We start from the raw sequence: 22,000 nt of genomic DNA, 5'->3' as shown, positions 1-22,000 counted from the left end.
TTAACTCTTAAAAATCTTAATTTTTAGGTGGCAAGTAATTAACATTCCTCAAATTAGCAATACATTCACATTTTTAAGAGATATCCTATATAATAAAAGCCTAATATGCAAACCGACCAAATGGTGGAAAGACTGGTCACTATGACGCACACTGACCCCCAGGGAGCAGACGATCAACATAGGAGCTGCCCCCTGGTGGTCAGTGCACTCCCACAGGGGGAGCGCCACTCAGCCAGAAGCTGGACTCATGGCTGGTGAGTACAGTGGCGGTGGCAGGAGCCTCTCCCACCTCTGTGGCAGTGCTATGGAGCAGCAAGCCGAGCAGTTAGGAGCAGCGTGCAGATGGGCAGTAAGGAGTGAGGGGTCCTGGACTGCGAGAGGGTGCAGGCCGGGCTGAGGGACCTCCCTCCTCCAATGCACGAATTTCATGCACCAGGCCTCTAGTTTCAAATAAAATACAAGACTTATTCATTAACAGACTCAAATTCATCCTCTAGATTCTCTGTAATAAGAGGCAAACTCAGATCAATATTTCAGGATCCTGTTATTTCAAAACACCTAGATATTTAATAATTTTTACTATTTAACCTAGCAGAACTCCAAAATTTTAAGTTACCAAAGACTACTATTTTTTTTCTACAAAGTGGGAGTGGCCCCTGCCTGAGGGCACTTCCACAGCTCAGGCCCTTTTAGGAGAACTTGGGGGTTTTGAAGGTTATTTCCCATAATTGTCTTTCTGAGTAGACTGTAACAACAAGAAATCTGGCTTATAAGAAGAGATCTTATCCTACTTCAAAATAGAAAAGAAAAAAAAAAATCCCTAAAGTAAGTAATGAGTACTCCCAAAAGGAGGGACTGGGACATTTGCCTTAGAATCTTATCTTAACCTAACCAAAAACAGCAAATGATCTTGGGATTCCCTGTGTTCATAAAATGGTGAACAGTAAACTAAGTTCCCAAAAGATGTGAATGTAAGCAAAGAATGTCCTTTAACCAAAGTTACATATAGACAGACAAAAGTCTCACTAGCTAAGCATTTCGGGCTGCTGATGCCTTGAGAAGGGAGAGCTGCTGGGAAGTTCCTGTAATCCATGCCCCCCATTCAGCCTGCCACAAGCACCTGCCTCAACACACCCACCCAGCAAAGTGGACTATGCCCCATCTTTAAACAAATTAAACCAAACAACAATCAACGGAGACACTTATATACGATATTTATAGGTGCACACAACCCACAGACAAGAGCCTCACACTATACTTTCCCAAACACTAGTCTCCTCTTGTTCCCAATTAAGAGGATATTTAAGGGTGCAGTAGAGGTCAAAACTATTGCAATGGGGGCAAGTTTGTATTCAATTCCAGATACAACAGGGACCCATGCAGATTTATAGCCAGGGGTCGGGGTGTGGGATAGAATGGAAAATTACTAATAGGAACTTGGTTAGATATCAAGGGTCAGTGGAAGAGGAGCTTGATTATAAATCAAAGATGGAAGAAGAGGAGCGTGATACCAAGGATAAGGGGATTCTCGATAAGCTGGCTTTACAGGATTCTTTGGGAAAACTGGGCATAGCAGGCCAAGGATAAAGCCTAGTTTAGATGAGGACTCAAAAGGGCCTGACTGAAGTTTGCTCCAGGAACATGCCTGCCAAGGCGGAGTGAGGAACTGAACTTGGTGTAAGTCCACAGACCTTGCTGACCCTGCATCTCCTGGGTTAGCGGTGCACAGCTAAACCTCATATGACCCAACGTGCCTGGAACTGTACACCCACGAAGGAAGACTCTGGCTGCATTCCAGCTTCCAATCAGATTGACCCCAAATCCGGGCGTTGATTCCCTTATCTGCAGCTCTGCGCCTCCAAGATACCGGCTTTCCTGGGGCTGCAGGGCGGGCCCGGCATGCACCTACTGCGCGCCAATCACAGGCCGGCGCGCAGGGGCGCAAGCGCCACGGCCCTGGGCGGGCCTCAGCTCTCACCAGTCTCCTCCGACTTGCGGGCCTGCCACCGCCCTGATTGGCCGTCCGGCGATGACGTAGGCGTCCGCCTCGGCCAGTAGTAGCGGAGCCGGCGGGCGGCGGGGTTTGGCGGAAGTGGTGCGGGAGAGGTGAGCCGGCAGCGCAGAGCCGCGGCGCAGCGTGGAGGAGCAGACGCCAGCGATGACGCGCTTCGCTCTGACTGTCGTCCGGCAGTGAGTATTGCTGTGGCAGGGTGCCTTTCCCTCGTGGTCACTGTGTGTTGTGGCGTGGGTGAAGGGGCCATTGATCTGCCATCCTTTTCCTGCCTGCTGGCTCACCCCTCGCAGAGTTGGCTAGGACGGGCGATTTTTTAGGTGCTTTCGTACGTGCTGTTTCTAATGACCCTTCCTCCCCCCAGCAGCGCTGAGCGGGGGCAGATGTTCATATCATCCACCCCGCGGTGCGGATGAGGTGAGGTCTGTATCAGTAAAGGGTCGGGGTTCCCAGCAGTTGGTGACAGAGCTGAGGCTGAAGAAAGACAGCCGTGTCTCCAGTCTCCTCTGTGCACCGTTTTGCTTCCCAGCAAATTGCGAAGACTGCAGGCAGAATAGCTCGAGGGAGGCTGTTTTTGATGCTGCCTACCTTGCGCTATCCCGTCTCTCCGTCTCTGCTGTTCCTCCTCGTTTCCCGCTCGTTTGCCTGGGCAGTCAGCCCCACAGACAGGTATCTAAGATGTATTGCTTCCCTCCAGAGGTTACATGACTGCAAGAGCAAAGGGGCCCCGCCCTGGGCTCAGCCGACCGCATCATCCCAAACAAATGTTTTTGTCATAACATTACACGGAGCCAAGTGCTGATAAGTCTTTATGTCTCTTATCTTTTCCCTGATTTACCGACTCTTAGTGGGAAGTGAAATTTAGAGTGGTTAAGAGCACAGATTTTTCAAGCGAGATAGACCGAGGTTAAGAATCGTGGCTCCTCCTAGAAGCCTTTAACCTGGCCTTCCATAAACTGACTTCATATTTCCGACCTCAGTTTTCTGATATATAAAACATAGCTCACTGGGTTAATGTGAGAATTAAATGGGAGAAAAATAGAGTGTATAGCACAATGGCGGGAAAGAATTATAGCTGAGAATTAAATAACTTATCTTTCTATAAGGACAACTCTAATAAAAATAATCCTCAAATATGTTTCTACCTATAGTTTATCAGGGCAACATTTTGAGTAGGCACTATGTGCCAGTGGACTGGGTTACATACATAAAAAAGATGCCATTTTTAACTTCATGGAGCTCACAAGGAACAATAATATGACTTAATCTTGTCAAATGACTTTAACTGCTATCTTTTCTGTTTGATTGATTTCAGGAAGAGAGAGATAGAAACATCAATGATGAGAGAGAACCTTTGATTGGCTGCCTCCTACATGCCCCATACTGGCGATCAAACCCAGGACCCTTCAGTCTGCAGGCCAGCCCTCTATCCACTGAGCCAAACCAGCTAGGGCTCTGTCCTGTTCTTTTTAAAAAATATATATTTTTATTGATTTTCAGAAAGTAAGGGAGAGGGAGAGAGAAAAACATCAACGATTGAGAATCATTAATCGGTTACCTCCTGCACGTCCCCTACTGGGGATCGATCCTGCAACCCGGGCATGTGCCCTTTGACCAGAATTTAACCCAGGACCCTTCAGTCCGAAGGCAGACACTTTATCCACTGAGCCAAACCAGCTAGGGCTGTCCTCTTCTTTTACAAGAAGATAATCTTGGGAATTATCTGAAATTGTCCCTTTGGGATTTGCAGGATTTTAATTTTTTTTTTAAATATATATTTTTATTGATTTCAGAGAGGAAGGGAGAGGGGGAGAGAGAGAGAGAGAAACATCAATGGTGAGAGGGAATCATTGACTGGCTGCACCCTGCACACACACACACACACCCACCCCCCTGTATCACACACACACACACACACACACACACACACACACACACACATTGGGGATTGAGCGGGGAAACCCTGGCATGTACCCTGACAGGGACTCAAACCATGTCCTTCCTGGTTCATAGGCTGAAGCTCAATCACTGAACAACACCGAATAGGCTAGGATTCGCAGCATTTTAATGACTAAACTAGAAATCGAATTCTTCCCTATCTTCTCTACCCTCTTCATTTATAGAATGTCTTAGGACCATTGTATGACCTACTTAAGCTCATAAGCTAATCAGTAGCAGAACGGGAACTACAGACCTGATTGCCCTTTCTGCTGGTATTAGAGCACTTTCTGGCTCCCTTGACCCAGCCAGCTGGGTCTGGCACATAATTGAAGCTCAGGATTTGTGGGATATCTGGGTTAAAACACCTCTTGAAAAATCAGGTGGTCCCTATTCAGATTCTTAATAAACAATAGTTATATGAAGGTGGATTTTTATTCCCTCTCTGATTTTTAAAAAAGGCTTGATTTTTAAAAAAATATATATTTTATTGATTTTTCACAGAGAGGAAGAGAGTGGGATAGAGAGTTAGAAACATCGATGATAGAGAAACATCGATCAGCTGCCTCTTGCACAACCCCCACTGGGGATGTGCCCACAACCAAGGTACATGCCCTTGACCGGAATCGAACCTGGGACCTTTCAGTCCGCAGGCCGACGCTCTATCCACTGAGCCAAACCGGTTTCGGCAAGGCTTGATTTTTAAATTGACTCCTCACAGGAATCTATAGAAAACAATTAAGTACCTTAAGAAATTGTGTGTCAGGCACTGTTGTAATTCTGACAGCAATCCAATGAAGTAAGGATTGCTCCTCAGTTTGCAGATAAGAAACTGAGACAAAGAGGGCATGTAACTTTTAAATATACATATATTTTTATTGATTTCATAGAGAGAGGGAGAGATAGAAAGATCAATAAGAGAGAATCATTGATCAGCTGCCTCCTGCATGCCCCCTACTGGGGGTTGAGCCCACAACCTGGGCATGTGCCCTTGACTGGAATGGAACCCGGGACCCTTCAGTCCACAGGCCAATGCTCTATTCACAGAGCCAAACCAGTTAGGACGAGGGCATATAACTTGGTTAAGGTCATATGTCAGGTTGGGGAGGCCAGATTTGAACCAAAGCAGCATGACTCTACAGCTTAACCCTCTTAACCACTGTACCCTTCTGCATCCTATTTTATTGAATTAAAAACTAGTATTTGTAGGGTGCTTGAATACCACCAGCCATTTTAGAGGCTTTTTATTTTTCTTCATATAATTGTGACTAGTGATAAGAATAGATTTGCTTTGTTCTGTTATATTTGTGGGCAAGTGGAATGAAAGTGTTGAAATAATCCATAGGATTAGCAGGGGTCCTCAGACTTTTTAAACAGGGGGCCAGGTCACTGTCCCTCAGACCGTTGGAGGGCCGGACTATAGTTTAAAAAAAAACTATGAACAAATTCCTATGCACACTGCACATATCTTATTTTGAAGTAAAAAAACAAAACGGCAAAAACACCCGCATGTGGCCCGCGGGCCGTAGTTTGAGGACGCCTGGTTTAGGGTAAGCTGCTCCCCTGCCTGAACCATCTCTCTTTTCCCCTCCAGAATTCTCAAAGCTAAAAATTGATGATTCTTTCAGGAAAAGAAATGATTTCAAACTTGATTGATAATTACCATACTTAAATATAATGGCTCTTCTGGGAATCAGCAAGATTAGATCAATTAGCATAGTATTGGGAATAGGCACTTGAGTTTCTATTTTATTGAACAGTGCCTCTTCAGGTAATGCAAGAAAACTTTAAGAAAGCCATTTAAGTTCTACCAAATCCCTTATGAATCTTGTGCTGTTACTGTATATGTGTGTTTACCTTTCTTCATCATACTTGGAAGTGAAAGTACCGTGTGTATCATTTTTGGAATAGAATGCCCACGATTTCAAACTTCAAGTCTACTGATATTATTAAACTGTAACTTCTCATTATCTTATAGCAAAGCATTGTTGAAAACTCCAGTGTGTGTTGGCATTTCCATCACCTACACAATATATTGAGGGCCCCAGTTCCCTTGACATGTTATTCGTAGGTGTTTGCAACCATTTGTCTGCAGACCATTCATTTCACTTCCAGTTTTAACTGGCTCTTAAAATTTAAATATATTTTTTTTTTTACAAACTAAATTTAATTTACTTGAATGACTTAAAGGTAATGGATTACTAAAGTTATTGATAGCAAAACTGATGTTTTTCTTACTCGACCTCTAGCATCAGTTAGCTTGCTCTTTGTTGAATGCTAATCATTGTTCTGGTCTAAAAAAAAAAGAAGCAAAAATAAATATGAAATCACCTGTAAACTTTATTAAAGATAACATATAATTGTTACATTATTATGATATTTGTTTTCTGGGAATGGGGTGGATCATAGCTCTTGCACCCAGGATTAATCTGTATATAAACAAAAATATATCACGAATTGAGATATTAGGTTCTTTTCCCCCTCAAATATCCAGGGAAAGTCTCCATGTTACTAGCCCTTGGAATCTTTTATATTTTCACATGACTTAATTGTGGAGAGGAATTAGAATAAAACTGTATTCATGATTAAATATCAGGTGAGGCTTTACATTTCCATGTATGCTAAAGCATATCTATTTCGAAAACTTGCCCCAGATGTATACTAATTTCCCACTATTTGTTTCTCCTGTCTGTTGAATTTGAATTCTTTAAAGGGATTTGCTTAGGAAATTAAGCTTTCTATGTGATATTTGAAGAAATGCCATAGAATATAAACCAGAACTAATAAAGTCAAATACCTGTTTAAGTGAACAGTGTGATAATCTATGAAATGAATGATGCCTATTTGTAGGGCCTATAAATGGCCGGTCATAAGACTTCACCTCTTGGCACAAGCATTTGAATTCTTGCAGAGTCGGGTGTTGCGTTTTGGAAATGGATCACACTGCAGATTTTGAAAATGAGTGGTGTTAGTCCTGACGCCTTCAAAATATATTCCTCTGACCTTTCAGCTCCCTTCATCTTCTCTGTGCTGTCACAAGCCAAACTTTGGTTAAGTGAAGTTTAATAGTAAAACTATTTTAGTCACCTACTTTTCTTCTCCACTCCCCAAGCAAACTAATTTTAAATACTTGCTTCAAGGATTTTTACAGACCTCTTGATAAAGCTGATAAAAGCTGTAAAACTAAATATTTATGAATGTTTTTAGAAAAAAAATCAATTTCTAGATTCCTACTCTATAATGTTTATAAAATGATTGAAAGGCAGAAGTGACCAACAGAATGCCACTGATTGTTAATAAAGCAGTAATGTCTGCAGCAGTTTCTGCCCTTCATTATATTAGAGCTATTTTTTCTCCTTTCACTAAAAATGGCTAGATGGAGGGGCAGTGCCATTACAGAATTATCACAATACTTGGGATTCCATTTTTTACAGGATGACTTCTTTTTTTTTTTGCACTTGAGGAAAAAGATGGATTTAAAATTCTGCACCTTGCTTTTTCTACTTAATGATATATATCGGTGATTTTTCTATATCTTTACATACAATCTCTCTCTTTTTAGGGGACATAGTATTCCATTATGTAGATACTAGAGGCCAGGTGCACGAAATTCGTGCACTGGGGCGGGGGGTGTCCCTCAGCCCAGCCTGCACCCTCTCCAATCTGGGACCCCTCGGGGGATGTCCGGCTGTGGGATCGGGCCTAAACCGGCAGTCGGACATTCCTCTCACAATCTGGGACTGCTGACTCCTATCCACTTGTTTGCCTGCCTGCCTCATTGCCCCTAACTGCTTCTGCCTGCCAGTCTGATCACTCCCTAACTGCTCCCCTGCCAGCCTGATTGATACCTAACTGCTCCCCTGCTGGCTCAATCGCCCCCAACTACCCTCCCCTGCCAGCCCTATTGCCCCCAACTGCCCTCCCCTGCAGGCCTGGTCCCCCCCAACTGCCCTCCCCTGCAGGCCTGGTCACCTCCAACTGCCCTTCCCTGTCAGTCATCTTGTGACAATGGGGGCGGCCATCTTTTGAGGGCGTGAGGGTCAGTTTGCATATTACCTCTTTATTATATAGGCTACCACTATTTATCTGTTAAGGCAACCAGAACTTTGCTAATGGACATGTAGGTTATTTACCATCTTTCGCTATTAGTAACCTATAATAATAAAAGTGTAATATGCAAATTGAACGGCCGAACAGCAGAACAAAAAAGCAACATGCAGAAGACTACATATAGTGAGAGGCAATTCATTATAAAGTTCAACAATAGCTAAAGTAATCTATGCTCTACACCGGTGGAAAAGCTATAAAGAAAGGCAAGTGAATGAGCATCCAAATGTCCACGTAATGGATCCTCTGTGGGTGGAGGACATGGTGATGGAAAAGGGTCTAGGAGGCTGGCGGTGATCTGCTAACATGGGTAATATTATATGAGTGTTGGTTTTATTTGTTTATATTGTTTATTTCACAATTTTTAAAAGATTAGAGAAATGCATTAAGTTAAATTTTTGATTTTTATAAACCTCTGTCCAAGCCTCTATAAAGCTCTTACAATTATTGAGTGCTTACTAAAAGCTAAGCAGTATTCTAAACACTTTAACTGTATTCACTCAGTTATCACAAGAGTCATGTGAGATAGAGACTGTTACTATCTGTCCTATTTGACTGAGGACGAACTGAAACACTTGACCTAAACCCGGCTCCTAGAGCCCAAGCCGTTTTGTTCCTGTGCCTGATTTATGGCGGTGAAGTTTACTTAAAAGATTTTCACTTCTCAGTGACATAGAAGGATATACATAGGGGGCTGTAGACATTTGATTCCAAATGAGAAATCATTTGCTCTGAAGGAACCTTTTTACTGTTTTTACCTCCTATTGCCAATTCTATGTCCAGAGTCCACACAGAACAAGGGCAGCCCCTGAGCATCTCCGTGTCTCCAGTGCCTTCACTGTGTTGCGCATGTAGAAAGAGCTCAGGGAAGCTTCAGCTGAAATCTCCTTGACAGCTTTTTGTGTATTTGATGATGGCTTTAACTGTAGTTCTGTCCTATCACTCCGTCTCGTCCATATAACCCTGCCTTCTTCCCAATTGACTGTTATTTTGACAAAGTTTCTAGTCCTTTCACCCTTCTCCTTGCTTCAGAACTTTTTTTTTTTTCCATTCTTAAAAATGCATTACCCAAAACCCGGTTCTTCAGTGTGGTCTGCAGACGGTTGTCAGCCTACAGAGTGGAACATCTTGAGAAAACCTAGGACCTAGGAGAAGGCAGGGGTCTGAAGATTTGTGCACACCCCCCCCCCCCCCACACACACACACACACACACTCTATTCACAGTCCTGTACTTGCTCATTCCGTTCAGCAGTGGGCAGACTGACCTTCATATTTGGGTTCTGCCTGGGAAAATCGTTTTGGTCAACATACTTCTTGTAACAAGAATATTTAACAAGAATAATATATACACATACATTTTTAATAGAATTTCCCACCTGCAATTCACTTAAGATTGATTCGTGATCTATACATTTTAATCTGGGCAGTGTGAAATTCTTAGCTTATCAATTAAATACATTAAATGGTTGCAAATATTAATTTAGAATAAATTTTACAGATTAGATTATGAAGTATGTTATAAGGTTCATGTGCTATCTGTGAATATCATTACCTTTGATTGATGATTTTTTTCTCATCTTAAAAATAACCTAATTTATTAATAAAGGTGTTTTTTTCCCCCCACCCTCTCTGTTTTAGTGGACAAACAAGATTAAACAAGGAGAAAGTAATTCAAGGTAGGTCTATCACTATTTTTGCTTTCTTCTTTAGTGTTAATGTAATATGTGAGTTAGTCGGGTCTGGTGGGGCAGGGTGGACGGGCTCAGCCCTGTGTTGTGAGCTGGGATTACAGAATTAAAGCATCATAGTCACAGAAATATGATCAGAGCAGATGGTAACCAAGGACTCTTAAGTGAGCTGGATGTAAAGAGGGGTATTCCGCGTTGTTTATGGGTAGCTTCAAGTGGCCCAGGCAGCTGATAAAACCGTCTTAAAATATAACTGCCCAGACTTAAGATGATTTTATATTTGGAACCATAAACTTTACTGGCTGATGTTAGCGGTCTTTTTCTGCTAAGATTTCTAGTTTAGTAGTAACAAAGAGGATTAAAAAAGAACTCCTTTCTCACTTCGGGTGGTTACTTTATTCTGAACAGATTGTCCCTCCCTTCTTGTGGTAATTTAGGCTCAGATCTTTTAATCTCCCTAATGATCTGGCTAGTCTGGCTTTTAAAGAATATTTAGGTGAACTTTCAGCCAGATTATAAAAGCATTTTGTTTAATTTTTTTGGTTAGGGACATCTGGGGTGGGCAGAAACTGATTTTCATATCCAGTCTGCTGGACTCCCTCTGCTGGATACTAGTCTGATAGTAAAATGAACCTTTGTTTTCCAGTGACTTGTGCCCACACCAGGTTATTCTTTGGACTCATGTCCCTGACTCCTTTGCCCTTCATTTCATTTCACATTGACAATGGAACATGAATAAAAAGCCTTTGTGTCCACACTTGTTTTGTAAGGCTTCTTTTGTGTGTTTTGTTGTTTTTCCTAATTTGGTAAGTTAGATGCTTAGTTCTTGAAGTTATATGCTCTCTCCCTCCCCCTTTTTTAAGCATTCAGGCTTATATATTTGGAAGTACTATTTTGGTTGCATACCTACAGCTTTGATATGTAGCAATTTCATAAGTATTCAGCATGAAGTATCGTAAATTTCCATTTTGACTTCATTATTGACCTATCGGGTATCTATTAAATTTCCCAATGGCTGGGCTGGCTTTGTTGTTGTTCTTCATCTTTTATGATTCACTTCCAGTGTAATTGCGTGTTCTGGCAGCATGATTTATTTGTTAATACTTATTTGAAATTTGTTAAAATGGTCAGTTTTTATAAATCTACCATTCTATGCTTGAGAAAAATCTGTTTTCTAATTGTTGGGTTTGGAGTTATATATCAAATAATCAACCTTGAGGTTTTTTGTTGTTGTTCAAGTCTTCTATACTTTACTAATTTTGTAAGTTTACTAATTTGCCTGTATGACCTAAATATCAGTTTATGAATAAGACATGTTATATTTCTGACTGTGGTGGCCAATTCATCCTTTAGTACCTGAAATTGCATAATGTGTGCTTTGTATGTCCTGCCTTTATATAGTTAGAGGCTATTTTTATCAGGCACGTGCAAATTTAAAAATTGTTATATATTCCTAGTGAATTGGATCACCACTTATTTATAGTAACCCTCACAATCCTTACTAAGACTTTTGTCATAAAGCCCTGCATTTCTGAGAGTAGTATAGCTACTCTGTTTTGGGGTTGGAATTTGCCTGGTATGTAAATATATTTTTTCACCCTTTCCTTTAAACCTTTCTGTATACTGATGTCCTAAGTGTTATTACCTCATAAATACTAGGTAACTGATTTTGATTCTTCTTTAAAAAAAAAAAATACAATCTGTCTTTTAATTGGCTAGAGCAGTCTATTTACTTTTATTCTGGTTACTGATATGTGAAATGTTAAAGTCAGTGGTGCGTGGGCAGGCTAAATAGCCATCTCAGACGGTGAATAAAGAAAAATTAAATTTATTTGAAGGAAAAGGGGTTGGAGGGTGGGGATAGCCAAAGGGAAGGGCCACACAGCACCGAGCCAAAGGGTATTGGGTCCATGCTGACAGCAAAAATATGCTTAGGGCAGTAAAACAAGGAAGGGCATAGAAGAATCAACAGGAGAGCCTAGGCTGGGCTGCTTTGGCTCACTGAGAAGGCAGAGAAAAGGGGCCTTGGAGAGGGGTTCAGTGGGTTAGCCAGGGACAAGCTGCCATTGCCCATTGCTCTCCTGGTTGTAAATCTCATGGGGTCCCTTAAAAGTCAGGGGATCGTGCCTGTGGGGGAAGGAGAGGGGAGGGAATGGCACGGGCATGCTCCTTGGAGGGAGAGCATGCACTGGATCCTTTGTCTTGAATGTATTTGTCTCTCTCTTGCAGATGGAAATCTTAGGGGAGGTCTCAGGCGAGAGTCAAAAGAATATTCATCAGCTTTACCCGGCGTGCTCTTTCAGGGCAGGGGGTCTAGTCAGTGTAGGTGGTCCAAGGCAAACAAGGGGTCACTTGTCTGGTTTTGCTGCTTTTCTGGGCCTGGAGCTGAAATATAACTGAAGCCTAGATATTATCGTTAGGAAGGAGAGGTCAGTGGGTCTGAACCACCTGACCAGTGATACGCTAGGGGAGGATAGTTGTCCTGAGGGCGAGGTTTGTGTTTTCCTTATCCAACCCCTTCTCACCTTCCCTACTGCTTTGAAATGATAAGCCATTTCTATTTTAATAGCTAAAAGTGTTCTTTAAATTTTTACCATTCATGCTTAATAAAGTATAAGATTAATATTCACTCTCTTGAAAAATACTAAGACCGTATGTGACTTTTGTTTAGTATTTTAGCCCTGTCCTTTTTAACTACAGGCCGTGGCTATTATTGCTCAATTTGTTATTTAGACAATATTTGTTTAGATTTACATGTATATTTACCAGTTCCTCTTATCATTTCTTTTATATCCCAGACCTTCACTCCTAAGTATCTTCTTCAAAAGTGCCCCGAGTGCAGACTGGTTAATGGTAAAGATAGTTTCAGTTGTTTCTCTTCTAGACAGTTCTGGCTTTAGTCTATTTAATTGCTGTTAGTCTAGGCTAGGTAATTGTAGACTGACAGTTCTCTTAGCACCTGGGAGATAGGATTCTGTTGCTTTTTGGCTTTTATTGTTTCTCTTCAGAAGTCTTCTCTCAGCCAAATGGTGCTCCATGGTAGGTAGTTTGTCTTTCTCTGAAACTGCTTTTAAAATCTTCTTTGATTTTGGTATTCTAGTTTATCTTAATATATATATGAGGGATTTAAAAACGTTTTTCCTGCTTGATTACATTGTATTTCGTTTATCTGTGGGTTTCTTGAAAATTCTCAACTATCATCCTTCCTATATAATAAAACCCTAATATGCTAAGTGTCCGGTTGGCCATTCAACCAATCAAAACATAATATGCTAATGATAGGCTAAGGCCACTCAACTCCTCACTATGACGTGCACTGACCACTGGGGGGCAGACAGTTGACCAGTTGTTATAATGTGCACTGACCACCAGGGGGGCAGACGCCGATAGCTTAGCTTGCTGCTGGGGTCCGGCAGATTGGGACTGAGCGAGATGGGCCAGACATGCCCTGGAGCCCTCTCGCAGTCCCTCCCTGGCTGGCCAACATCCTGCGTCCCTCCCTGGCCCCAGTCGTGCACTGGTGGGGTACCTCAGCCTGGCCTGCACCCTCTTGCAATCTGAGACCCCTCAGGGGATGTCGGAGAGCTGGTTTCAGCCCGATCCCACAGGCCAGGCCAAGGGACCCCACTGGTGCATGGATTCGTGCACCAGGCCTCTAGTGTCTTCATAGTTAGGAATTCTCATTTTTTCTGTCAAGTCTCTAATAGATCAGAGATGCGTTCCATCTGTATCCAGCCTGTATTCTGGGTATGACTTCAGGCCTGTCTTGGAGTTTATTGAGCCACTCTGCAACTGGATCTCCCTTTATCCAGTGAGGAAATATTTTTTCTCCTTCAGCAATTCTATTTTTCATTATTAAAAGATCTATTTGGTTCTTTTAGAAAGCTGTCTGATAGTTTTTTTTGTGTGTGATCACATTTATTGGAAGGGTTGGAGAAAAATAAAAAATGCCATTTAGCTTAAGAATTTGTGAGCTATGTGCAAATAAACTCATTTCAGGAGCAGAAGAATCCTTGGTCATTTCTTAATATCAAAATTTACACAGGTTTCTCTTTTGAATATATTCTACCTTTAAAGATGCAATCATATAAAGTCTCCTAATTTCCACACAGGATATATTCTTTGTTTCAACCACCTCTCAATAGAGGGGCAACTAGCACAACACCATCTCCCTGGACAAAAAGCATTGGACTGTTCTGTTTTGATTTATATATCTTTTCATATGTTTCTTCATCAGTTTCTATCGTAGTCACAGTTTCTTCCACATCTCCCAATATCATATTTAAATGTTGATCATAAGCATGTAATCTACCTCGAAGCTCTCTGTCGTTTCTCATTTTCACATAAACTTGCTCATCCAGGCTGAGCCTGATAAGATCCAGGGGCTCTTCTACAGTATTGGTAGTTTGTTTCTGGTCCACATTGTCCGCCATGTTTCAAACCCTATCTGGTAGTTTTTTATGAGTTTGTGTTTGCTCATTTTTGCATTTTGCCTTAATGTTATTTTATAGTCTGTATTTTCTGATTTCATTGTCAGAAGTGTTACTGGTTCTAAATCTGTAATGATTTTTATGACTTTCATTCATGATGGATTAATTTCTTGTGTGATAAGTCTTTGACTAAACTATTATTTGCTCTAAATTAGAAAACTTGTTAGCCTTTATTGAGAATGATTTGCTCTGAAAAGGATTTGCATTTTATTTTACTACTGACCTGACATTGCATTAGCCTCCCTTACAGGGTCCCTGACTTCCAGGAATATTCAGTGCAGTTCTCCAGTTCTCCCACCTTGCCGTGTCAGTCAGTGCCCCGCCCCCGCCCCCTCCCCCCCCCCTGCCCCCCCTGGGCTGATATCACAGCAACTCCATTTTCTTATGCTCAGGGTTTTTTGGATTGCTTTGTTTTGTCTCATGGAGATTTTCTTTTTCCTTATATCCTGTGAGCCCAGGAATGCATCTCCCTCCCTCCCTCCCTCAGTTCTTTTGTAGTAGGATAAGCCTTCAGAGTATCTAATCAGCCTTTCTTATGGAAATAAAGGTTCTAAAGTATTTTTTAAGTGAAAATGGAGAAGGGAGGGAGGAAGGGAGGGGAACATAATACAATACGGAACATTTGGCCAATGGAGATCGAGGGAAAACTTTCCTAGGTGATGATCCTACCACCCAAATATAACACCTAAGTTGAGAACATGAGATCAGAGCCAGCATTAACAAAAGATAGCTACTGAAGGGATAGGAAAATGTGAAAGTGGAAAGCTTGAGAGAGTTGAATTTTTGTCATCTAATTCCCATTAGGAAAACATTCTTTTGGAAAACATTTGAATACTTGAGCCTTTTATAGGATTATAGCTTAATTTTACTGGTCAGATCTCTGGAATGTTATGTGGAAAAGTACCCAAGGAAATATTTCAATAAAATCTAAATAAATTATAGTCTCTTACATGTGATTTAATTTCCATATCTTATATATATTTTTGAATGGTATTGTTCCTTTTCTTAATCCCACAGGACAAGGAGTAGATGAGCCTCTTTCAGAAACTGGATTTAAACAAGCAGCTGCTGCTGGTATATTTCTTAATAATGTGAAGTTTACTCATGTTTTCTCCAGTGATCTCATGAGGACAAAGCAGGTAAGTTTAGAATCAAGGTTTAGGGTGATGAGTCAAAAGTTTCACCAGTGTAACCTTGAAAAATCTGCTACCAGAATTTATAGGGAACTAAATCACATACAGACTACCCCCAATATTCCCCTCTCCTCAACAGAACTTTTTCCCCCCATTGTACTTTATTTTATTTTGGTAAATTTTAAATTAGAGTAGCTTGAGAAAAGCTATCTTAAAAAAAAAAAGACAAAGAAGGTGTTTCGGCTAGAATGATTATTTTTATGAGAAGAGAAACGATTAACTTTCAATTTTCAGACCGTGCATGGGATTTTGGAGAAGAACAAATGCTGCCAAGATATGACAGTGAAGTTTGATTCAAGACTTCGAGAAAGAGTAAGTAGCTTATGTATTATTCTTTACCATAAGTTATCAATAACTAGCTCAGGTTATCATATGGCTAAAAATTAATTACTGCTAGGAATATGGAAACAGCTAACACTTGTTGAGAATCTATGCTGTAACAGTCACTGTTACATACTCTCAGAGATAGCATAGATAGTATCTTATTTAACTATTAAAATCATAAGATATACATTTTTTAAAAAATTTTTAATCCTCACCTAAGGATATGTTCATTGATTTTTATTTTTTAGAGAGAGAGAGAGAGAGAGAGAGAGGAAGCGGGGGGGGCAGAGAGATGTGAGAGAGAAACATTGAACGATTGCCTCCTGAACGCCCCCAACCGGGGATCGAACCCGCAGCAACCTAGATATGTACCCTGACCAGGAATAGAACCCACAATCATTTTGGTGTATGGGACGATGTTCCAACCAACTGCACCACCCAGCCAGGTGAAATCATATGATATACATCTTAAATTATAAAAGCGCAAGGTATATTTGTAAGAATTTAACACAGCACAGAAGAATTTAAAATAAAATTGAAAACCTCTCTCCCTCAGCTTCCCAGTTCTACTGCCTGATTTTAAGCATAAATAGCCCATTTTAGATACCAGAAATGAATCTTTTTGAAACTGTGATTTAGCTAAAGCTGTAGAACAGTTTCACATCTGAGATTTGGCTCCAGGTCTCCTAGAAGACTTTTTATTTTGCTCTATAACCCTGACCTATAAACCGCCTAACACCCCTCCCAGCCCTGTGATTTCTTACATAACCAGACAGAAATGTAACAGAATGGCTAGGGCATCTTTAAAGAGTTACTTTACATAATGTGCTTATGTTCTCTGTTATGGTTCAACATATATATGAGAGCTCCAGCATACATGCTGCTCGGAAAGGCTCATTTTGCTCAAATGGTAAACCAAAGTGCCTTGAATTCAGTGAACGCCGAACAGGGCCTGTCATCATTTCTTCCTGGGGATGATTGTTCTAAATTTGTCATAAACTTGTACTTAATTGTTGTATTGCAAGCTAATTGGAGGCACTGTTGTCTATTGGGCATTGCAGAAATACGGGGTTGCAGAAGGCAAGGGGCTGAGTGAGCTGAGGGCAATGGCCAAAGAAGCTGGGGAAGAATGCCCTGGGTTCACACCACCCGGAGGAGAGACCTTAGACCAGGTACGTAGCCCTGGGGCATGTGATGAACTTGCCAATGTCACACTAGCTGAAATCTGACTAAAAAAAAAAATTATTTTAGAGAGAGGAAGGGGCGGGGGGGAGAGAGAGAGAGAGAGAGAAACATCGATCACTTGCCTCCCACATGCACCCTGACCAGGGATGGAACTCACAACCTCCGTATGTGCCCTGACAGGGAATCGAACACACCACCTTTTGAGCCATACCGGCCAGGACCTGACTTTTTTTGTAATTTTCTTTTTTTTTAATAAATTAAATTTAATTTTACTGATTTCAGAGAGGAAGGGAAAGGGAGAGAGAGAAATATCAATGATGAGAGAGAATCATTGATCGGCTGCCTCCTGCAGTCCCCTTACTGGGGATCGAGCCCGCAACCCGGGCATGTGCCTTTGACCGAATTCGAACTTGGGACCCTTCAGTCCGCAGGCTGACACTCTATCCACTAAACCGAACCAGCCAGGGCTTTTTTTGTAATTTAGATGTTCCTAAATTTTAGCTAAGCAGTTTGAAAGTTGTTTGGTTTATAAAACAACTCTGCATGATACCGTTTTTTCCTTTCTAAGCTATCCTGGCTTTTCTCGTTGATTTTAAGTTGGCAGGCATAGCTGGTAGTGGATTTAAAGGATGTGTGTTATTACATGTTACTGTTAAGAAAATTCTTTGAATATGAAGCTGTAACTACGGCAGTGGCAGTGGTAGTCAGTAAAGCAGGTGGTGACGTTCAAGGAGAATGACAAGCAGAACACCTGAGAGGCAAACTGATTCACACTTTGAAATCTTCAGGCCTCTACTGCCTCCACTCCGTGACAGCATCACCAGGCTTGCCTTTCTTTGGACCGTTCTGCTTTTGAATTGTATTGTTGGTGATTTGCCCCCTATTCATTACTTTCATGTAAAAAATTTCTATTAATTTAGCAAAGGAAAAGTTGTGTTTTTTTGTCCTTGTTGTTATAAGTACACCAAAGTGTCAGATGCAGTCTCCTAGATGATACTATTTTATGGGCTTCTGTTTACTTGCATGTTTCCCTAACTAGACTCTGAGTGCTTTGAGCCAGGGATTAGGAATTGTATCTCACTCTTCTTTGTCCCCAGTGTGCTTTCATAGTTCCCGAAGTATGGTGGGCACTTACTAATGTCCACGGAACTACTGATTGAATGAATAGAAATACAGCAGTTTTGCCCTGGCCGGTGTGGCTCGCTGGTTAGAACGTCGGCCCCCACACTGAAGGGTCTTAGGTTTGAATCGCGGTCAAGAGCACGTACCTGCATTGCAGGTTCGCTCCCTGCCCCTGGTTGGGGTGTGTTTGGGAGGCAACCAATTGATGTGTCTCTCTCACGTTGATGTTTTTCTCTTTCTCTTTCTCTTTCTCTCTCTCTCTGCCTCTCCTCTTCCTCTCTCCCTTCCACTCTCTGAAAAGCAATGGAAAAAATCTTCATGAGGATTAGCAAAAAAAGAAATAGTCTTTTATGACATTAGAAAAATCTGATCAGGCTTTATGTTTATGTTTTAAGACAGTCAACAATGTCACTTTATTTTACCTTTTATCTCTTGTAGGTGAAGATGCGTGGAATAGACTTTTTTGAATTCCTTTGTCAACTGATCTGGAAGGAAGCAGATCAAAAAGACCCGTGTTCCTTAGAAACTCCAAGCAACTGTCTGGAAACTTCTTTGGCAGAGATCTTCCCTTTAGGAAAAAACTGTGCCTCCAAATTTAATTCAGACAGCAGCGCTCCAGAATTAGTAGCCAGTGTCTTAGTAGTGAGTCACGGTGCTTACATGAAAAGCCTGTTCGGCTATTTTCTGAATGACCTTGAGTGTTCCTTACCAGAAACTCTGAGCAAATCTGAACTTACATCAGTCAGTGCCAATACAGGGATTAGTCTCTTTATCATAAACTTTGAGAAAGAAAGAGAAGCTAAACCAACAGTTCAGTGTGTTTGTATGAACCTACAGGATCATCTAAGAGAAATGACTGAAACTTGCTAAATTTAAATTTACACCAAAATTGTAACAGTTTTGAGCCTCTAAGGGAGGGAGTGCCTTTGACTTTATTTTCATCCTCTGCTCTCACTAAATTGGAAACGGTAAAAAAGCTGTCTATTATAGCAGGTTTTTAAGTTCAAATGGAATCATAGCCACATAAAACACTAATGCAAAACCATTTAGAATTGATTTGTCTGAGACCAGTTGGCATTTTCCAGAGTATTTTTACTACCCTGCTTACTTATGTCTCTGGATTGTAAAAGGATGAAGGAACTCAGCATTGCAAATTGGGGGATTAGTAATCTGGTTACTCTGATTTTTTCCTTTTTTAAAAATGTTGATATTTTCCTTTAATGTCTGAAAAACCTAGCTTATTTTATTGGCTCTTAGTAAGATACTGTATGTTTTGTCCTATCTCCATCCATGCTTGGAAGAAGGAACTATTTATAATTCTCACTGCATATTTATAGTGTCAATGTTATATTTTAAAAGTCCTTAAATAAAAAAGGCTTACCATCAAGTTTATATAAAACAAAATGACACTAATTTTCAATATAGAAATCAACGGTTGGAATTGTTCACTCTAGAGGGTTTGAAATGTGGGTGAATGCAGAAGTTCTTGTCTGATATGTAGGCTGAAGAGTTTAGTTTGAGAAAGGCTGTAAAGAAAGTAGAGTTACCAGGGTGCTGCACAATAACCTCAGAATAAAAGTGGGTGCTACGTTGGAAAAAAAAAAATAGTACTCTGATAACTGCAAATTGGGGTTTTTGTGGAAGGTGCAGATGAGATTGCTTCTTTCTTCCCACTAGATGGCACTGGAGAAAAGGGATTTTGGTTAACTTAATTTCATACATATGATTGGGCCCTCAAAAATTCTTATCTACCCCAGGCCTTTGGGGGTTGGATGGAGGGGGGGGGCAAAAGAGAAAATGGGGAGACATCTGTAATACTATCAATAAAATAAATAAGCAAACAAAATATCCGTATCTAAATGAAGTGTTTTACACATTGTCTGCTCTTCAGTGTGCATGTTGATGAATGCTCTGGGTCTCAGCTTAGGAAAGAATTAAGCCCTAGCTGGTTTGGCTCAGTGGATAGAGCCTGCCGACTGAAGGATCCGGGGTTCGAATCCAGTCAAGGGCATATGCCCAGGTTTCGGGCTTGATCCCTGGTAGGGGGTGTGATTCTCTCATCATTGATGTTTCTCTCTCTCCCTCTCTGAAATCAATAAAAAGAAAAGAATGCTAAAGTTTGTCAGTTAAGGCTAAAATGATGTATGGTCAGCTTTTACTTTGAACATCATTGAAATGTGTGAATTTCAGCATTCTGCTGGGCTCCAGCAGTTTTCCGACCAGCATTGGAACAGCACAGTTGACACCAGGGAAGGGCGCTGCAAATGAAAATTTGACAAAGTAACCAAAAGGACAAATAACAGATACCTACATTTCCATCATCCAGAAGCGATACGCCCCCTTTTAAGATATAACCTATTGTGATGTAAGTCAAATTCCTTATTTAACCAATTCTCAGTCCTGTTCCCCTCTGTACTCTACAGAGGCAACCACCACAGTGAATCTATGTGTCCACCCATTCTTTACATCTTTACCTGGTATAAGGAAATAGTATTGTTTGAGTGTCAGAAATGTACAAAAATATCTTCAAGCTGTCTGTATCCTTTATTTTCACTCACTGTCTTGGGGTTCTAGGTTGATTTGTATAATCTACTTATACCCACTGTGTTCTGCTGAATAAACATGCACGTTTTGTGTAGTCTCTATTAGTGGGCATTTAGGTGTATTCAGCATTTCTCTGTAGGCACAGTGCTGCAGAAACAGCCTTTTGCATCTCTCCTGTGCTGTATCATAAAACATGTGCACCCTGGGTAGATAAGAGCTCAATCGTTTTCAAAATGGTTCTGTTTTGTAGCCTTACTAGAGTTCCTAAGTTCCTATTTCCCATATCTTTGTTAGCACTAGATAGTGTCTTGACAAAATTTTGTTAACCTGATGAATGAGAAATACTGTTATTTTCCTGGACTTTTCTGGGATTCCTAATGGACCTGGGCATTTTTTCATGTCTGCATTGACAATTAGGACTTCCTCACTGGTAAGGCACCAGTGTATTTCTTGGCCTGGTTATCGCTTGGGCTATTTGGCTTTTTCTTCCTGAGTTGCAGGAGTAACATCCCAAATACCTCCCAGTTTACATGCCTTTTACGTATGTTTATCATGCATATTCTTATGTTTTTAATTTTTAAATTTATTTTTTAATTATAGTTGATATACAGTGTTATATTAGTTTCAGGTGTACACATAGTGGTTAGACATTTATATAACTTCATGAAGTGGTCACCCTGATAAGTCTAGTATCCACCTGGCACGATACATAGTTATTGGCTGTAATCCATATGATGTACTTTATATTCCTGTGACTGTTTCATAACGCAATTTGTGCCGTTTTCACCCATCCCCCATCCCCTCACATCTGGCAACCATCAGTTTGTTCTCTGAGTTTTTTTTTTCTGTTTTGTTTTTTAGATTCCATATATAAGTGAAATCATATATTTGTCCTTCTCTGACCAATTCCACGTAACATAATACCCTCTTGGTCCATGTTGAAATGGTAAAATACCATTCTTTTTAATGGCTAATCTAATATGCCCCTGTATATATGGATCACATCTTGATCCGCTCATCTATTGATGGAAATAGTGTTTTTAATTTTTTAGTCAAACCAATATATCTTGTCCTTTATGGTTTGTGGGGTTTATTTTGGTGCCTTGAGAAGCTGTCTCTACCATGAGGTCATATAGTAATCTCCTTTTTCCTTATACTAGTAGTTTTAGAGGATTTTTTGAATGCTAAATCTTTATCTGGAATTTATGTTGTGTGATTTAAGTTCAGAAGTCAATTTTTAATTTTTCTTCATGTGGTGAAACAGTTACCCCAGCACCATTGTTAGGAGTCTCCCAGTTGATTTGTGATTCTACTGTCATACTCCCATGCACCCATATTTGCTGGCATCTGCCTGTGGACTTGGTTCTGTTCCAGTGAGCTATATACACCCATAACAA

General features: G+C 40.8%; 2 protein-coding genes across 2 annotated transcripts; one reads left to right on the top strand and one right to left on the bottom strand.

Moving 5' to 3' along the window:
- The first annotated feature begins 2,080 nt into the window (after window positions 1–2,080).
- On the top strand, window positions 2,081–20,676 carry TIGAR (TP53 induced glycolysis regulatory phosphatase). The gene is made up of 6 exons (XM_079773510.1): window positions 2,081–2,190; window positions 9,696–9,733; window positions 15,253–15,374; window positions 15,663–15,740; window positions 16,814–16,924; window positions 18,498–20,676. Exons 1-6 carry the CDS (start codon window positions 2,159–2,161, stop codon window positions 18,927–18,929), a joined length of 813 nt encoding a protein of 270 aa, XP_079629636.1. The 5' UTR covers window positions 2,081–2,158; the 3' UTR covers window positions 18,930–20,676.
- LOC307101954 (U6 snRNA-associated Sm-like protein LSm3) lies at window positions 13,100–14,178 on the bottom strand (the record flags this gene model as incomplete). The annotated part of the gene is made up of 1 exon (XM_079775463.1): window positions 13,100–14,178. The coding sequence occupies one exon, from the start codon at window positions 14,176–14,178 to the stop codon at window positions 13,873–13,875; it is 306 nt and encodes a 101-aa protein (XP_079631589.1). The 3' UTR covers window positions 13,100–13,872.
- Window positions 20,677–22,000: the final 1,324 nt, after the last annotated feature.

The sequence above is a fragment of the Cnephaeus nilssonii genome, assembly GCF_951640355.1.
Source record: "Cnephaeus nilssonii genome assembly, chromosome: 6".
Lineage (NCBI taxonomy): Eukaryota > Metazoa > Chordata > Mammalia > Chiroptera > Vespertilionidae > Cnephaeus > Cnephaeus nilssonii.
This window is presented reverse-complemented; position numbering and strand designations above follow the sequence as displayed.

Excerpts from the sequence above, each read along its gene's own strand:
- TIGAR (XM_079773510.1), top strand. The coding sequence starts at position 2,159 with ATGACGCGCTTCGCTCTGACTGTCGTCCGGCA. Across the intron at positions 15,375-15,662 it reads ATCTCATGAGGACAAAGCAG|ACCGTGCATGGGATTTTGGA; the intron begins GTAAGTTTAGAA and ends TTCAATTTTCAG. Across the intron at positions 15,741-16,813 it reads ATTCAAGACTTCGAGAAAGA|AAATACGGGGTTGCAGAAGG; the intron begins GTAAGTAGCTTA and ends TGGGCATTGCAG.